Raw genomic sequence first — 18177 nt, 5'->3', positions numbered from 1 at the left:
CTTTGAAAATCTTAAAAATATTTGTAAACCATTTTATCATTACGTATAAGTACTGAAACTTTAAACTACAAATATCTAAATCTTGTTGTCGTGTCGGTGAGACGTATCTCCATAACCGACCCCCGACTGTCATTCAAATAAATACATGTGAGTTGCAGGAGATGTATTTTCCACTAGCGCCCTCACTAAGGCGAGATGTATCTCTAACCTATCTCAAATACCATATGATCGTATATCGGTGCGCATGCAGTCTCGATGATGCCTATTGAGTAGTTCGTTCCAATTCGGATCAATAATGTCGAAAACAATTCGAAAATTGTATATATGCAAAAATACAATTTACTCAATAAAACGGTAAATAGCGATATAAACTCACTGCTTGCTAATCCACGTGATAACTTCTGGCAAGCAACTTAAACTCGGTTCGCCTCAAAAGTACAAACGGTTGACGAGTCTATGCAAAACAATTAATTATTAAAACGAACCCTTACTCTATAGAGCACTACGCATACACCACATAAAACTAACACAAACAATAAGTTAATGTAAAGTTAAGTCAAAGTAAGCACAATACTCAAACAATTATAAGGTCAACACAAGACAAGTCTATTGAGTTCTCTTTTTGAAGTCCGTTTTATAAAAATATTATTTAAATAATTATTAAATAATAAATCACTTCAAATTCCAAATAGTGGGTTACCCGAGTTATCGATAACTACCAAGCTAACCTCACATGTCGGGCAACCCAAGTCTAACCCGACCCAAATATTTTATCAAAATATAAATCAGAATTTATAATTTCAAAATAAATTTTATAAAATAAATATAGTTCAGGTTGATAATCAGTTGCAGTGGGTCTTCAGCTGGAAATAGCGACTTCGGTTGGGAGAGGAAGATTCTTTTCGGCAGCTTACTGCTCAACTCCAGCAAGTAAAGCTTTCTCTAAGGTGGGATCGAGTTTTTTTGGCAAGAAACAGATTGTTTTAAATCTGCAGACATGGTGCGCTTATGGTCGGGTTCAAATATGCAGAAAGATGGTTTTTCAGTTCAAGTATGGAAGCATAAAATACCTCCTAGACTTCAATTTTTTGTGTGGCTGTTACATAGAGGTCGTATATCGTCTAGAATGTTTTTGGTTCATCGACGCGTGCTTCTTGAAGAGCAGATTTTCTGCAGTTATTGTGCTGAAATTGAATCTGCAAATCACATAATCATGGTTTGCCCTTTTGCTTGGCGATTTTGGACAAAATTTCTTAGTAATATTGGTGTCTCGGCTTGGACAATTTCGAGAGATGTATCTAATTTTTATTTTCAATAGATGGATTTGGCAAATTCAAAGTACAATGGGCAACTATTTAATTTTTCAGTTTATGGGATATTTGGAAGGTTATAAACAAAAAAAAAAATCGCAACAAAGAAACGTTTTACAAGAATTTAATTTTCCATTGTATCAATAAGGGTGTGGTTATTATAGATATCACAATCCTTTTTTTTTTTTAAATTAATAAAACAGACTTTGCACAACAAAGAGACAAAACAAAATTAGCTAGCAACACATCTAAGCAAATCTGTCCTCCACAGACAAGCCAATATGCAGGAATTTCTTCTACTGAAACGACTTCAGCTGCTATAGCATGGGCCAACTGGTTTGAAGGTCGAGGGGAGAATGACCATTTTATTTCATCAAACTCACTTGCGATATCGGCTGATTTCTGTCAGAATATCACTCAAGCTTGTTAAATAAACCAAACTATTTTTCAAAACTGTGATCAGCTGAGAATTGTCACTCTCCACTACTACCTTTCTCCACTACTACCTTCATGAGTGAACAATCTTCAGCAATACTCAGGCCCCATAGTAACGCTTCCGCTTCCGCTTCCAAGATTGACACATTGGTTTTCAGCACTTTATTTCCTGCGTTCACCACCTCTCCGTCGCAATCCCGACTCACGAAACCAAGACCCCATTTATTCTGATGGTTCCTACCCGCGTCAGTGTTGATCTTAAACCAACCTTTCCGCGGTCGATTCCAAACTGCATTATTACTCTTGCTCTTCTCTTTTCCTCCTGCATTATTGAGCTGGTAATCTGAAAGCATGTTGTAAGCAAGGCGAAGAACCACATCGACCGGCATGACCTTATTTTGAAAGCATAACTAATTCCGAGCAAACCAAATGGACCAGCACACCATCCAAAAGAGTTCAATAGTCTCCGTCTCTAAATCGCAAAGATACATCTCTGCCTAGCTAAACAAGTCCCCGTTGAGCAGTCTGTTTATATCTATCCCTAAAGAACAAGCGAACCAAACACCTCTAACCCAAGCGCAATTTTTAAAAACATGGTCTAACGTTTCCTCTTCACCACAGCGAGAACATAAACCATCACTAACCTGGATTCTTCGGTATATGGCATGTTTAATAGACAAGTTGTTGTTTATCATTCTCCAGGCAAAATGCTTGATTTTAGGCGGTAAATTAAGACCCCAGATTTTCCTCCATTTTTGGCTCGTTCTACCATCGACACCACTTGCACTTGCTGGAGAATTTTAGCCATTGCACTCCAGGTGATATGCTCCTTTAACAGAAAAAAAAACCATTGTTAGAGTAATGCCAGATAACACGGTCTTTCCCTCTCCCCTTTCGCAGCAGCATACTCTTGATAATCTGAGCATCTATAGCCTCTATATTATTATCAATTTCCACATCCCTCCAAGCACTACTTCCCTCTAAATCCATCAGATCACAAACACGCAAGTTCAGGTCAGTTTCAGGATCCTTTGGAAAAGCATGAAATCTTCCTTCCCTTTCCAACCATGGGTCCTTAAAAACTTTAATGTTCCTCCCATCTCCCACTTTCCATCTAACACCTCTCTTTAACAGATTAATGGCCCCGTGGAGGCTTCGCCAGGTATAGCTCGCCCCCGACGATAACTTTGATTCTAAGAAAGAATGCCTTGGAAAATACCTCGATTTTAACAGTTTCGCCACAAGAGATTCTTCATCTGTCAAAATTCTCCACCCTTGTTTAGCGAGCATAGCCGAATTAAAAGCTTGAATACTTCTAAAGCCCAAACCACCACACTGTTTTGCTCGGCATAATTTATCCCAGCTGACTCAGTGTAAACCTTTCCCTTCTCCTCCGCTCTTCCACCAGAAATTGGACATAAAGCTTTGTATTTTTTGACATATTTTTTGAGGAAGTCTGAAAACACCCATAGTATATGTCGAAATTGCTTGAATAACTGCTTTGAGTAACACCTCTTTTGCTGCTTTGGATAATAATTTCTCCTTCAACCCTTTTAATTTTTTCCACACTCTCTCAAGCAAAATGTTGAAAATCTCTCGTTTAGAACTACCCACAAAAGTTGGTAATCCTAAATAGCGATCATGGTGGACAACTGATTTAACCCGCAATTTCCTAGCAATATTCCTTCCTGTAGCTGCAGATAGATTTCGACCGAAATAGTTGTTTTGTCGAAATTAATCTTTTGACCCGAAGCAGCTTCGTAACATTTAATGATAGTCTGAATTTCAGCAGCTTCAGACTTTGAGGCTCTAGCGAAGATAATAGAATCATCCGCAAAAAACAAATGTGAATTAATCGGAGCATTTCGAGCAACCTGAATTCCATGTTCTTTTCCTGCACCGCCTTCGATATGAAACCTGAAAAAGCCTCTGCACATATAATAAAATCACAATCCTTTTTTTGTTTATGGTAGTAACGATATATTTCAATGTCTAGATTTCTTTTCGAAATACTAGCGCATTTTTTTTGCTTATCACCTTTTATAATAGTTCTAATATAATTACCATTAAATAAAAAAATTGTTGAATTGGTTTTGAAATTTTTTTATATTGAAATGAGAAACAAATTAGAGAAGAAATATCTAATTGGGGCTTAAAGAGGTGAGGTATTGACGGTCTAAAATAAACGCTGATAAAATTTGGAAAGCTGTAGTCCAACTTGCTGCTGCTGTACCTATATCATATTTGTATATCTCCATCATTTGGTTACATCAGCAGAAATTAAAATGAAAAATGATTGATGGTGACACCAACGACATAAAATCAAAAGATTTAATTTATAATTTTTTAGAATATCTTTTGAATGGTTAATATTATTTTAATTTCCTTTTGTCACATTTTATTTGTTTCCCATTTCTATATTAAATATTATCTTTTGTCTTTACTGGCTACCCAATACTGCATATATTATCTTAATGGTAGTAGTAATCTTTTGCAAATATTATCTTAATGTTAGTAGTCTTTTCTTATGATTTATTAGCTAGCATGCGACTTGAGAGCATAATAGTGGAGAAAGATTAAAGTAGCAGTGACTCGAATTGAACCAATTAAATTTTTTATACTGATCAAATTTTAAAACTTATTACCCGAATTGAACCAATTAAAACAAGAGTGAGTATAATTTAATCAAGGGTTAATTCTTAAAAAAATCACGAACTTTGCACGAAATTTTATTTTAATTATGACCTTTAAAAGTTGTCATTTAAAGGCATGAACTTTTAATTTGTTTCAAATCTATCACCAAAGTAAAATTCGGTGTATTTTATCCGACTAAAAATTCCTAATCCTACATAATTCAAATGAAAGATAATAAGATTTAATGTCGATTTATAATTTGCGTCTTTTATTATTGGTTTAATGAAGAATTTAGTCAACAAAAATACACTTAAATGATAGATTTGAAACAAACTGAAAATTCGTGCCTTTAAATGACAACTTTTAAAGGTTATGATTAAAATGAAATTTCATGTAAAGTTCGTGATTTTTTATGAAATTAACCCTTTAATCAAATTATGATTTTTCAAATTGATTTATATTTTTCAGTTATATTCTGTTCAATATTTTGTGCATAATTGACAAATAGTATACTAAGAAAAATAAATAATCAATTTCAATACACTTATATAGTTATTATATATAATAAATAGATATTTTAAATAGAATAAAAGATTCAAATTTCAAGTAATTTATGTCATCTCAAATCTTTTATCATTTTTTTAAAATTAACCTGAACTAAATTGTAAAACATATTTTAATTTTCAATCTGAAAACAAAATTCAATATTTTTTACCATTGTGAATCACCATTTAAAGTACAAAACTCATATAAAAAGATAACGGTTGTAAAAATAATTTTTTTAAAGAAAATTTTCAATAAAATAATCAGATGTTTTTAAATTAAAAGATTATCAACGAGCTGCAGCTCAAACAATATAAACGCCGGACAACACACTGTCAAAGTCGTAATTGTCAGAACTGATCCGGTTATTGAACCGGTAAAGACAGAAGGTTAAGAATTAGTGGTTCAGCCGGAATTCAACTGAAGGTTGAAAATAATAATATATTTAATAATTAATTATGCAATTCTTTTGAGAAACAAATATTTTATATAATAAAATTATTTAAAAATATAATTGTATATTAAATAAATTATTAGAATAATAAATTAAATAAAAAAATATATTTTATCAAATGAGTTCAGTCAAACGTTTAAAACAATCTCTATAAAAATAGTATGAATCATTATTTAATCGAGTAATTTGATTAAAAAAATAGGACTTATATGTCTTTTAACGTTCGTTAATTGATAGTTAAATTTGAGTAAAAAAATAATTTAGTTTAGAGTGAAAAAATTAAGCTAAATTAAAAAATAAAAAACACTTAGTAGCCATTAAATTCAGACCGGTCAAAGGGTTTTGTATGGGTCGACCGGTTTTTGGCCGGGCCAACCGGGTTTTAATGGGGTTATTATGCATGTTTCGGTCTTGTTAAGACAATGGTTTCCGGATTTTCCGATTGAACCGGCCTATTCGGTTTTAACAACCATGGTCGTGGGTCAAATTCTCACACAAACGCTCTCCCTTCCAATATAAAAGAAAAAAAAAGATTTCTCAAAATGTATATAATTAAATTTTCTTATATGATTAATAAAATTTTAATTTGAAAAATAAATTTCATTTTAATTTTAATCAGTCCCTTGCCAATAAAACAATTATAAACCCAAAAAATTTAGTAGATTGAATTAAAATGTTTTCTTTTCCTATATAGTTTTTGTTATTTTATAATAATTTTTAAAAATAATATTCTATATTTAAAAGGGCATTATGTAAGTTTTGCAGTGACATTCCCCCGCAACAAACAATTTTTCCAAGCTTAAACACAAAAGAAGTTTAAATTGATCCAGTCTAGCACGTAGGAATTTTAAATTAAAATTAAATGTTCAACAATTATAATTAAGTGTTGTTTATTAATTGAATTATTCGATAAAGTATGCTAGTATGCTGAGTTGCACATCATTTACTAAATAATTTATAATTCTAAATTAAATCACTAAATTCTTTTAAAATATGTGTGGGGGGCAACCCCCAATTTGCATAGTATAAATTAAACAAGCTGTTATTTTTTTTCAAATAATTTTTTTTTTATAATTAGAAAGGAAGAATACTTCTGAAATAAAATAAATTCACTATCTAACAAATTGTTGTCCAATATATATATAATTCATTCGTTAAATAATATTTTTTAATTTCTCTAATCGAAAGTTACACTATATATTATATAGAAATAAACATCGAATCATATGCTAAGATGGTCGGTTTGCCTATATCAACTCAGATGGACTCCAACTTTAACTGCCTTTTGTTCTAATTGTCTGCTGACTCCAATGTATAATTATTTAAAACATTTGATCATTTTAAACTATTGCTTGTTTTCTGAGAAATAAATAAAGTTATAAAATAAAATATAAATAAAATAAATTAAGTTGATATTAAAATAATAATTCTAAAATCAAATAAATTTAGGTCAATATATTTCAGGCTTAATGTCTTAAAAAATCTCGATCTTTCATCCCCTTTTCAATACTACCCTGACGTTGTAAATTTGTCAATTTTACTTCATTTTGAATTTTTTTCATTTTAATTGTATCCTAAACCAAAAATTGACCTTTATTTATTTGACAAAAATTCAACAAAGTTATTTAAAAATGGTCATTTTAATGTAAAAAGTTAATTTATTATAAAAAGAATCATTTTAGAGAATTTTCGTCAAATACAAAAAAGTCAATTTTATGCTTTAAGGTTCAATTGAAATGAAAAAAAAATGTAAAATAGGATAAAATTGATTGATTTACAACATCAGGGTATGATTGAAAAAGATAAGAAAGGTCGGTGTTTTTTAAGACATTAGGCCTATATTTTATAATTATGAACTCGGATAATGTGATTGTTAGAAGGACGGGACAATTGGAGTCATTTTTGAAGATAGAACAATCAGTTTTTACAGAACAAATTATTCTAAAACCCTCTAGTTATATTAGAATCAGTAATTTGATACTATTTATTTTAAATTTTTATTTAATAGTACCTCATTTTCAATTTTTTTTTTAAATTTATCGGATCTCATTAAATTAAATATGAAACAGGTACATTTCTAATTCCTATATATTGCTTCTGTGTTTTATTGTTGATGATACATTTTCCTTTTTCCAATGACTTTTTATTGGATTCTAATTTTTTAAGTAAATGCATATATATATATATATATATATATATATATATATATCTTTAACCATCATAGGAAAAAACTCTCAGTGAGATTAAATATTTCAATTTTAAATTTCACCATTGACATGATATTATTTTTAAACTAAATATAGAGTTAAACAAACTTGTATATCACTTGATATGATATCTAGGTTTTTTTTCACAGCAAAAGCTTGACAAATATTAATATAAGAACAATTAATAAATGATAAAATAAAAAACAATCACAAAACAAAGAGGATATAACAAGTAGTAGGATGTTATAGATATGCTACAAATTTGCCATATCTATAACAAAAACACAGGAAACCTTATATATGGACTCTATACCAAAAAACAATAAAAAATAGTATATATATAGCATCCTACTACAGTCATTTTGCTATTCTTTTCACAATAAATAAGAGAAAAAAATAAAATTAAATTTTTAATTACTTTTAGATAATTAGTATACTGTTTATTTGTGCTGGTCAGAGACATATTGCTCAAATTTTAAATTAGAAAAGTTAGTGAATAAAACTAATATTATTAGTGGGGTGTAGAAGTGAATTGAATGAGAAATGATAGATGATTATGAGAGACCAATCATGTGCTATCCATTTTCTCACGTCAATTGAAGAACAGTTAATCACATCTTCAAGTGTGAAATGTTACAATGAGACAAACACAACTTTGCAAAAAGAAATGTCCAGTTCACTACGTAATTCTACGAAATAACCATTTACAGAAAAGAATAGAAAGAAACACTAAGGTATGCAATATTGTAACAATTCTTAATAAAAATGGAAAAAGGAAACGTTCTATAAAATGTATACTCCTACATCTTTATAAATAAATTGAACAAAAAAATAGAAATAAAAATGGGAGCACATGCAAATGCAAAACAAGACAAAAAGGAGAACACATGCAAAACGAAATTACAGGCAACATCGGGTATTCCCCAGAATTGCAGGAAATGGGCAGCAAAAGATAGAACTTAATCACACTCTGACATGCACACACTTACTCATCCAAACACTCCTATGCTTAATCAGATCGAAAACAGGCACATTCATTTTCTCTCATTTTTTATTCATTGATTAGCCCTAATTAATAATCTAAAACTATAATATATATGCTGCTGCTACTACTACTACTTATTAAACTTATATAGGTGATATGATCACTATTACTATTATTCTATCAATATATTGTTTTTATACGTCCACATCTATATGAATTCACATAAATTTTTTAAAAATATAATCTGATTTTTATCTTTTCAATATTTATTTATAGTCGATGAGAAAAGAACAATCAATTTAAATATTTTAAAAGCGGACAAATATTTTGAGATATTTTTTAAAAGAAAAGAATAATGGACAGTGTTTTAAGAAGTGTGAAGTATTAAATATAATACTATATAGGTAGTCATAGTCATGTGCCTATTTTACCTTATGATTGCACCAAAACATAATATATATACACATATATAATATGCTCCATTTATTATTATTATTTTTGCATATGTCACTCTTCAATTGGCATAGTTGTACGGTACAACAGCAATAACATCGTTGGTCTTGTGTGGTGGTGAGAGCCACTGAGTCTGCAAGTTGAAAGAAGGTTCCTCTTACCACAGAAGCCTTGTTCGGTGTGATTTTTGTGTCATTTTAAGTTTACAGTGGGAATGGTCCAAAATAATAAAAGTATATATCATTTTCATCAAATATTAATAACTATCTTAATTTTATTAATTACAGTTTGATTTTATATTATAGATAAGTGTGTTCAAATGAATTGATTGAATATGATATTTTTTTCACGATAGCTTTAGTATCAATTATTCAATAGCGGACACTTGAATATAATTAGGTTAAATAAATTCAACTGAGCATATTCTTAACTATATTTAAATAAACTCGAAATTTATAGTATAGTTTTTAAGATTCATTAAATTCGATAAAAGTGAATTTTTTGTTTTCTGAATTATTAATCACAAACTGCGCGATTGAGAAGGACTTCGATATGTTAATATTTTTTTTAATCTTATTAACTGAAAAAAAGATATTATTACTATGGTTTAGTTGATGATGGGAAAGGCGGAACGAATCCATCATATTATTTGTCGTGTTTTTTTTGTTAATAATTTATAGTAGGAAATGGGGAACAGTAAGAATGGGCATAGATATATTATTATTATTATTATTATGTATGTGTCTGAGTCATGGGGCCTAAACGTAAAGGTGATCGGAGATCGGACAGAGACTTGCAGACAGCAGAGCCACGCCAATCACCTTATCTCCTCATCCACTCTCCTCTCTCCCTCTCCCACCCAATCACAACTCTTCTTTCACTTCTTCTATCTCATTTTCATTTACTTTATTAGCTTTAATCATTTTCAAAAGTATATCTTTATTTTTTGTCTTATAAATATAACTTAAAAATATTATATATATACCCAATTATTTTTGAAAAATAACCCAAGTGCTATTTATATAAAGAGAGATTCATTCAAGAATATTCAATATTTTCATTCTCTTATATATACTCAAACTTTTCAAAAACCTCAAATTTGTCCGAGTTTCATTAGGCACATCAAAATATATATGTGTAAAAAATTATAGTTTAATCCAATTTAGATATGCCTAATGAAACTCAGACACATTTGACGTTTTTGAAAAATTTGGCTATATATAAGAGAAAAAATCAAAAATATTAAATATTTTTGAATGAATATCTCTTTGAATATAAGCATAACTTTTTTTTGATTTTTTAATTTTGTCAATTAGAACTTAACTTTTTAATAAATATCTTTCGATTTAAAACATATTATGTTTGGCTATAAACAATAACACAAAACAATTTTTCTGAAACATGCCTAATTGATTACAATTGAGAGACATTTATTGAAATTATGCCATAATTGAAGTTTTTTTAAAGGTTTAATCATAAATTAAGAAGTTAAAATTGGTTTTTGTGCCTTATGGGAAGAAAAAAAGAGATTAATAGTAACATATACTACCTCCGTTCTTTTTTAGTTGTCCATTTAGCCAATATTGCACATACCAAGATAGTGCTTCTTTTGTCGTAATTTATAAAGAAAAATACTAATATAGCCCTATTAGTTAATAAATGCCTTTTAAATTAAAACATAGGGTCATTTATTGGGGATGGGTAAACTTGGAAGATAAGTAGCTAATATCACATGGAATTACTAAATGGACAACTATTTGTAGACAAATAAAATTGGCTAAATGGACAACTAAAAAAGAACGGAGGTAGTACTAAATTACTAATAGTTTAATTTTCAATTACACTTTTGGATGACTAATTACAAAGGTGAATTACATGTTGTGTGGTATTGAGGAGAAGAAATGGTTTAATCAAGAAATTGTAGTGATGAGAATATTATGGTAAGAGTGTTGCTTACATTAAATGAAAATATCCAGTGGTCCTTTTGTCATGCAAATACTCATTTCAAACACTAAGAAATTAATTAAGGAGTTATTTTGGCGGACTATAGGGGTCAATGTTGATTATTTGTGGGTTCTGTCTCATTTCAACACTAAGAAACTTCTATAAAGTCTAATTTTATTTTCATTATGCTAAAATCTACTCTCCATTTCTCATTCTATTTTATTCAATATAATTACTGTTATATTCTCTCTTCATATATTACAACAAGATTGTATTTCAAAAGATGATGATTGAAAAAGTTAAGGTAAAAAGGAAAAAAATACATTATATGTGAAAATAATTAATTAAAAGGTCACATTTACTTTTGTGAAGTAAAATGAGACTGGTGAAGTAGAATTAATTATATTAAAATTGTGTGCATTATGCCAAAAACTTAAAAGAGTAAAATATAGGAAAAGTTCATTTAACATAGATCATCAACCATGTTTCGGCCGTACAATTGCAATACTAGATGTATAGGCAGCTTCAAGATGAGAATGGCTCAAATATGTTTGGGAGTGGAATGAGATCAAAATTGAATATGTCATCTTATATAAGGTTCCACTTCGCAAAATCCAAACTATTGATTCAAATGACCGTCTGTTTGTTCTATTGAAAATACTAGTTGTTTTGTAAAAATGAGCAGGCTGTCATGTATTTTCGATGGGCCAAGTTCAGCCCAAATACTGATGGGCTTTGAGTACCACTAATCTCCAAAACTGTACTATATAGACTGAACCGGTGATCATCAATTGACGATTTAATTAACTTAATCAATTGAATAAAAAATTAATTTATATATATATATATCTATATATATATATATATATATATATATATAGTGATTTATTAAATAAATTAGATGATAGTTTATCTCTCTAAAACAACTCTTCCTCTTAACTAGATTTTGAGTTTAAGATGTATTACCCCTTTTATAGTGAATATTCCTACATATTCTTACGGTTGTGCACAGGAAAATTCAGAGATTGGTAAATTGTTGAAACCAAATTTAAAATTAAATTGTTTTAAAATAAGATCTCCATTATCTTAAACAAATTTGTTTGGTTTGATTTGACAGCCATTTTTATATTTCCTCTTGATACTTATCAAACTCTTTTCTAAGAGTCATTTTCTCTTAATAATTCTCATAAAAAAATAAAAATCACTCATCTCTTTATTAATTACAAGCATAATACACATCACATGACTTCATAATTAATTTGAGCATTCATTCCTATTCATGATGCACCTATTAAATCTTTTAACTTGACACAAAAAATACCGACGATCAACAAACATTTTCCAGTTCTAAATATTATCATCCAATTTAATTTAAAATTTAAAATTTTGGATATAATTATAAAAATAACTCTAAAATTGAATATAATTATAAAAATTGAAAAGTTTTGTGGTAATTGACCAAAAATTCGAAAGAAAATCCCAAAAAAAAAGGAAGAGAAAAACCCACGAGCGCTGAAATGAAAACAAGTGATGCATGTTTAGTAGTAGTACTTTTCCTTTCCCTCGCGAGCTCAAGCGGGAGATTTTTCCCGCTAAAATCATCCCTCTATTAAATAATTTTATTTTTTTAATCATTTCCGCTCATCCAGATCTTCTCCTCTCAGTCTCAATATTCAATCCCAATCGCAAATTCTTTCATCACCAATTTCAAGCAAACGATGCCTTCAATCGCTAGTCGCAATTCATCTCCATATAAGGAGACTGTTCTCGCCGTTAAATCTAGCACTGAATCAACTACACCTCAAAAACGGACGTTAAGATCTAATGCAGCTGCATCCCTGCAGGAGGACAGCTCCGTCTCTTCTCCGCTTAAGTCGAAATCACCTCGCCAATGCTTCAATTCCACCCCAAACAGTCTCTCAAAGGCGAGCCTCTTGTTTTAATCTGATCCCTAATTTTATGACTGATTTTACAAGTTTTAACATAGTTTTGCTTATTTTGCAGGACATTGAGAATCGTTCCGTCCAGAATTCGTGCAACAAGAAAATGTCTCATGATTTGTCCGCTGGAACTTGGAATCCAATTGGCAAGTTTGATTTATTAGTGTTTTTTATTTGGGGGAATTGAAATAGGATGCAATTGAATTGAATTTTGACACTATTTCCAAACACATTGAGTGATTAATTAATTAGTTGAAATTGTGTATTATGTGTATGTAGATATGGAGCAAATGAGTGCAGTGAAAGAGGCCTTGCACGTGTCGACAGCACCGGCAGCTGTTGTATGCCGTGAAGATGAGCAGAGAAGGATTTTTGATTTCTGCAAGGCTTGTATTGAACAAGAAAAAGCTGGGAGTTTATATGTGTGTGGATGTCCTGGAACTGGCAAGTCTTTGTCAATGGAGAAAGTCAAACAACAATTGCTTGATTGGACTAAAGAGGTGAACTATGTACATAATTCTCACATTGATGTTCCTAAGTGTAGAAATCGTGTTGCCTTTGATTGTGCATTTGATATTTGCATTGTATTTTTTTTTCAATATTTTCTGCTTGTGTTTCTTTTGCGAGTGTGCAAAATTAAGTAGCAAATGTTCATTGTTGAAGCAGAAAGCTGCGTTGTGATAATGTATTTCATGTCGTAGCAGCTTCTGATTAACACATTTTCATGATTGGTTTCATTTAGTGGAGAGAATGAGCCATGAATCTACATCTACTACTATACTTATGTTTGAGATTTATTTATTCAGTATTACTTAATGCAAACTTTGCAATGGGATGTTTTGAGTCTTGTATCTTGAACAAAGCCATTGATGCTTAGTGAAAATCAGGATTTTGTCCGCTTAGCATATGCCTACAGAAGATAATTTTGATTGAATCCTTGAATGAACTAGGGCAATGGGATGCCTGAAACCTTACTCTTGACTGCTTCTGGTTTCATGCATTGGGTTCCTTATATGCTTATGCTGTATATTATCCTTTTCAGAACGTTAATTCTCATACTGTCGTTCTTTTTCCAGACTGGCTTTCAGCCTCCAGATATGCTGAGTATGAATTGTACTTCTCTAACAAACACATCTGAAATCTTCAGCAAGGTATTATATGAAATTATGAACTACTTATTCCATTAAATGTTTATATTACATTACCACATGCACTTACCAGCTGATTCTTTTCCAGATAATTGGTAGGAATTCCCCAAGAAAGAGAATCAGTGGATCTACTCCATATCTACAGCATCTTCAAAACTTATATTCTCAACAGCAAGATTTACCAGGCTCAAAAATGATGTAAGATTCATGTCCTCAAATGTGAAAATTAAACCCCTCCCCCTCCCTTTTAGTAAGTGACAGAGTTAAAACAAAGTCAATCTCACAAGTGCAGTTAGTATATAAAGAGGCCACTGATAAGATGTTTTAGTATTTTAATGAAATATTTTATGTCTTATTTGAATATTTATGATACACATTATATTGGATCTAAATTTTTCCATTTACAGACTACTAGTGGCAGACGAGCTGGATTATTTGATTACTAAAGACCGAGCTGTTCTTCATGATCTTTTCATGCTTACAACTTTCCCCTTTTCTCGATGTATATTAATAGGTATTATAAGTTGTAAATGTCTCGTTAAGAATATGCTGATCATTTTTATTTGATTCCTGATATGATTTTCTAGTCATGGATTAAATTATATAGCATTTTGAGCCATGTGCGCATGTATAAATGACTTGTGCCAATTTGCTCTTGTAGGCATAGCAAATGCCATAGATTTAGCTGATCGTTTTCTTCCAAGGCTTCAATCATTGAATTGTGAGTTCATTACTTTGTAGAATCTTTAATTTCTGCTATTTTGTCATCTATTTTCCCTTGTGTAATATTCAAGCACTGCAATCCAGAAGTTGTACTTAACGACTACTTCGTACATTTTTTGTAGGCAAGCCTCTGGTCATAACTTTCAGAGCTTATTCTAAGGACCAAATCCTCAAAATACTTCAAGAGAGGCTGTTGGTAATTTCTATGCTTCTGTTCTATTTTAGTTTAATAGATAGAATTCTCAGTAAAAAAATTTCAAAATAGAGAAAATGAAAAATTGCTACTAACTTGTACTTTCTCATATGGAAGGACCTGATGAAATATGTTCCCAGAATTATGTTTCCTTTACCTTAAAGCATATGAGAATATTGGATGGAATCAAATGTTGGCATGTTGATGGTTGTGATAACTGTTCTTTCTATAGGCACTGTCTTGGACCATTTTTCATCCACAAGCATTGGAGCTTTGTGCCAGAGTAAGTACAACAATTTTAATACTGATGCTGTGATGCACTCTAATTATTACAAATCTCTTTTCTTTATACCACTATATTTGACACCTTCACTATAACCAGAAAGTGGCAGCTGCTTCGGGAGACATGCGAAAAGCTCTTTGTGTTTGCAGGTTTGTATTTGTCTTCGTTTCACTTGTTATTACATGTCTAATTAAATTGATTCACGCAATAGATGAGTTGTTATTGGTGTATAATAGTGTTTGTTCTACTCTGATTAAGAGAGGTCTTGGTATAAACTAATGCTCTTGAATCTTTTTCTAGGAGTGCAATTGAGATCCTAGAAGCAGAACTGAAAGAATCAACAAGAGATATGAACTTGGTTGAAATGGAAAAAGAGTTGCCTAGCTCAGCTCCAGCTCCAGCTCCAGCGTGTAGTATTGTAAGATTCCTCTATTATCTTCATTTAATTTTTGAAGTTTGATTATAGTCCTAATTGAAGCATCAACTTGATGGATGGAAGTTCTGTTATTTGACCTTTTTTGATTGCCTCCTCATCCTACGTACCTTTCCTAAGCTGGGACCTCCAGTTTCCCTTCTCTAACTTCCACAACATATATTGGCTTTTTGCTTGCCAAGCAAATCCATAAATGTTTTTCAGACCCTTTTCAAGTTAAAAAATCATGTCAGTAGTGAGGTATAACTTTAAATCAAAAATCATATACCAGAGAGGGGTCTTGATTTTTTATTACAACTATAATCCTAATCCCAAGCTTTGTTACTTAACCATGATGCTTAGCTTTCTTTTATCTAGCTGAACTTGAACCAATTCAAACCTGTTTCCCCAAAGAAATTGTAGCATATGATAAAAGGAAGCTAAGGCATCATTAATGTTAGTAAATGAGAACCATGGATCTTTGCTTATATTATGCCGTTTTCTGGCATGATTATTATGAAAATATGAGATGGAATCATTTAAGAACTTAATAATTAAAGCATTGCGCCTTGTGTTTCCTCGTCAGTATCATGTTTCTATAGGTTTGAGGAACTTAACTTGAATAAGGAATTGGATAATTTCCATTTCATACCAATTAAATAATATAGCAATGATTTTCTTAGTTTTGATGGAGGTTATTATTTCCAATTTTATGTTTCTAACAGATTTTATAATGCTAACTATACCACAGGTGAGGATTGATCATATGGCAGTTGCTTTGTCGAAAGCATATAGGTCACCCGTAGTAGATACCATTCAGTCCCTTCCTCAGCATCAACAAGTGAGTTTTAATGGTAACATAGGAATTACAAGTGCAAGGCATTTTGAGTACTGATGTTTTGATGACATGACCCCAGATAATACTATGCTCGGCTGTGAAGTTCTTTCGAGGAGGAAAGAAGGATACAACTATTGCAGAGGTAATGATCTCTTATATCATATGAATAATGATAACAAATCGCAAGAACATATAGCATTAGTGACTTGAATCTGACATTGTTTTGTGGACTCAGCTGAATAAATGTTATGCGGACATATGCAAGTCAACAATGATACCACCGGTTGGATTTATGGAGTTTTTGAATATGTGCAAAGTGCTAAATGATCAGGTAAACAAAACTATAGGATTTAGTTTTAGTTCATTCGTAGCGGGATGTTTCAGTTACAGATTTGCAAAATTTGTACACCAGTATACATTTGGTGTCATTGTAATGATGATGGAAGCATAATTCGAAGTGCAGGGGCTTCTCAAACTAGGTCATTCCCGTGATGATAAATTAAGAAGAATGACACTGAAAGTAGATGCCGCAGACATTAGTTTTGCATTGCAGGTGCAGATTTACACGTATAACCATCAAATTATTCATTTTTTGGTCGAATTATTATATACTAATTATATAATTGATTTCACAGGGTGTTCGTTTCTTTCGGAATTGTCTCCAATAAATTTCAAAATCCATACGTTTGCTTTCAAACACTTGAACTTTGAATTCAACGGCTAATTGTCACCAATTTCTCCATCCAATCCCAGTCGAAGGTTAGCGTCTAGTGTGATTGATTGTGTATGCTTCATAGAATCAATGGATGTCCCTTGACAATGTGTTTTCTTTTCAACAGCACCATGACACCAATTGTTCTTCTTGTGTGTTGAACGCCAAGGAACTTATAGAAAAACATATGGAAACACAGAGAAAGGTCCGAGTTGCCGTTCTCATTTTAGCAACAACTTGACAGCAAAAGCTTAGAACAGTAAACTTGAAATACTCGTTGTACATTGATATAAGGATTTGTATTATGATAAAATACGCATACTGTTACAGGTTTCTGAAAAAATGTGAGAATAATGGCTAAAGCATGCAAGATGTGGAAATTTTTAATGGCTTCCCAATAATGAAATGCTATGCTACTTACTTGTTTAATGGCTTGCCTTTCTTTCATGAAAAATATTCTTTCCACGTTTTTTTTATAATTTTCTATTTATTAACATCTCTCCATACTTTTCAGTTAAAGCTAAAATTTTCAGTCTTGCTCTTTACTGACAATTTTTTTTACTACAATAACAATTATCGTTCCAATTTTTATTTAATAAATATAAGCTAATCCCATCTAAGTAATTAATTCAAGGGTTAATGTCACCATATAAGTTATAAACTATAATTTGCCTCATCTTTTTGCACAACTTTCTCCAAACATTTAATTTTTTATTTTTTGTAAAAATGTCATTGTATTTGGCACGTGGATAACTCAAATAATGTCGTTTTAGATATTTATACTATATATGCCACATATAAATAGGTGAGACACTTTATAGTTTGGGCTTAAATTTAAAAAACGCAAAAAGATAATAATATACAGTAATATTAGCCCTTAATCAGATGATTTTTTATCATAATTTATTACAACTCGATGTTAACTGTTGGTAAACTCCTACAATCAGCCACAATTGTCATCAA

General features: G+C 30.9%; 3 protein-coding genes across 3 annotated transcripts; 1 reads left to right on the top strand and 2 right to left on the bottom strand.

Moving 5' to 3' along the window:
- Positions 1-1783: 1783 nt before the first annotated feature.
- On the bottom strand, positions 1784-2134 carry LOC126686614 (uncharacterized). The gene has a single exon (XM_050380746.1). It carries the CDS (start codon positions 2132-2134, stop codon positions 1784-1786), a length of 351 nt encoding a protein of 116 aa, XP_050236703.1.
- Positions 2135-3113: 979 nt separating this feature from the next.
- On the bottom strand, positions 3114-3682 carry LOC126686613 (uncharacterized). Its single transcript, XM_050380745.1, has 2 exons — positions 3493-3682; positions 3114-3439 (listed from the first exon to the last, which is right to left on the bottom strand). The coding sequence occupies exons 1-2, from the start codon at positions 3680-3682 to the stop codon at positions 3114-3116; spliced, it is 516 nt and encodes a 171-aa protein (XP_050236702.1).
- An 8816-nt stretch (positions 3683-12498) lies between these two features.
- LOC126685800 (cell division control protein 6 homolog B) lies at positions 12499-17643 on the top strand. Its single transcript, XM_050379760.2, has 17 exons — positions 12499-12890; positions 12970-13051; positions 13185-13405; positions 13982-14056; positions 14142-14251; positions 14461-14567; positions 14715-14774; positions 14899-14972; positions 15202-15252; positions 15352-15401; positions 15553-15670; positions 16416-16505; positions 16582-16644; positions 16738-16833; positions 16966-17055; positions 17138-17261; positions 17342-17643. Exons 1-16 carry the CDS (start codon positions 12684-12686, stop codon positions 17168-17170), a joined length of 1527 nt encoding a protein of 508 aa, XP_050235717.1. The 5' UTR covers positions 12499-12683; the 3' UTR covers positions 17171-17261; positions 17342-17643.
- Positions 17644-18177: the final 534 nt, after the last annotated feature.

Source organism: Mercurialis annua, linkage group LG6 (genome assembly GCF_937616625.2).
Source record: "Mercurialis annua linkage group LG6, ddMerAnnu1.2, whole genome shotgun sequence".
Classification (NCBI taxonomy): Eukaryota; Viridiplantae; Streptophyta; class Magnoliopsida; order Malpighiales; family Euphorbiaceae; genus Mercurialis; species Mercurialis annua.
The sequence above is the reverse complement of the archived record's forward strand: the minus strand, read 5'-3'. Positions and strand labels throughout refer to the sequence as shown.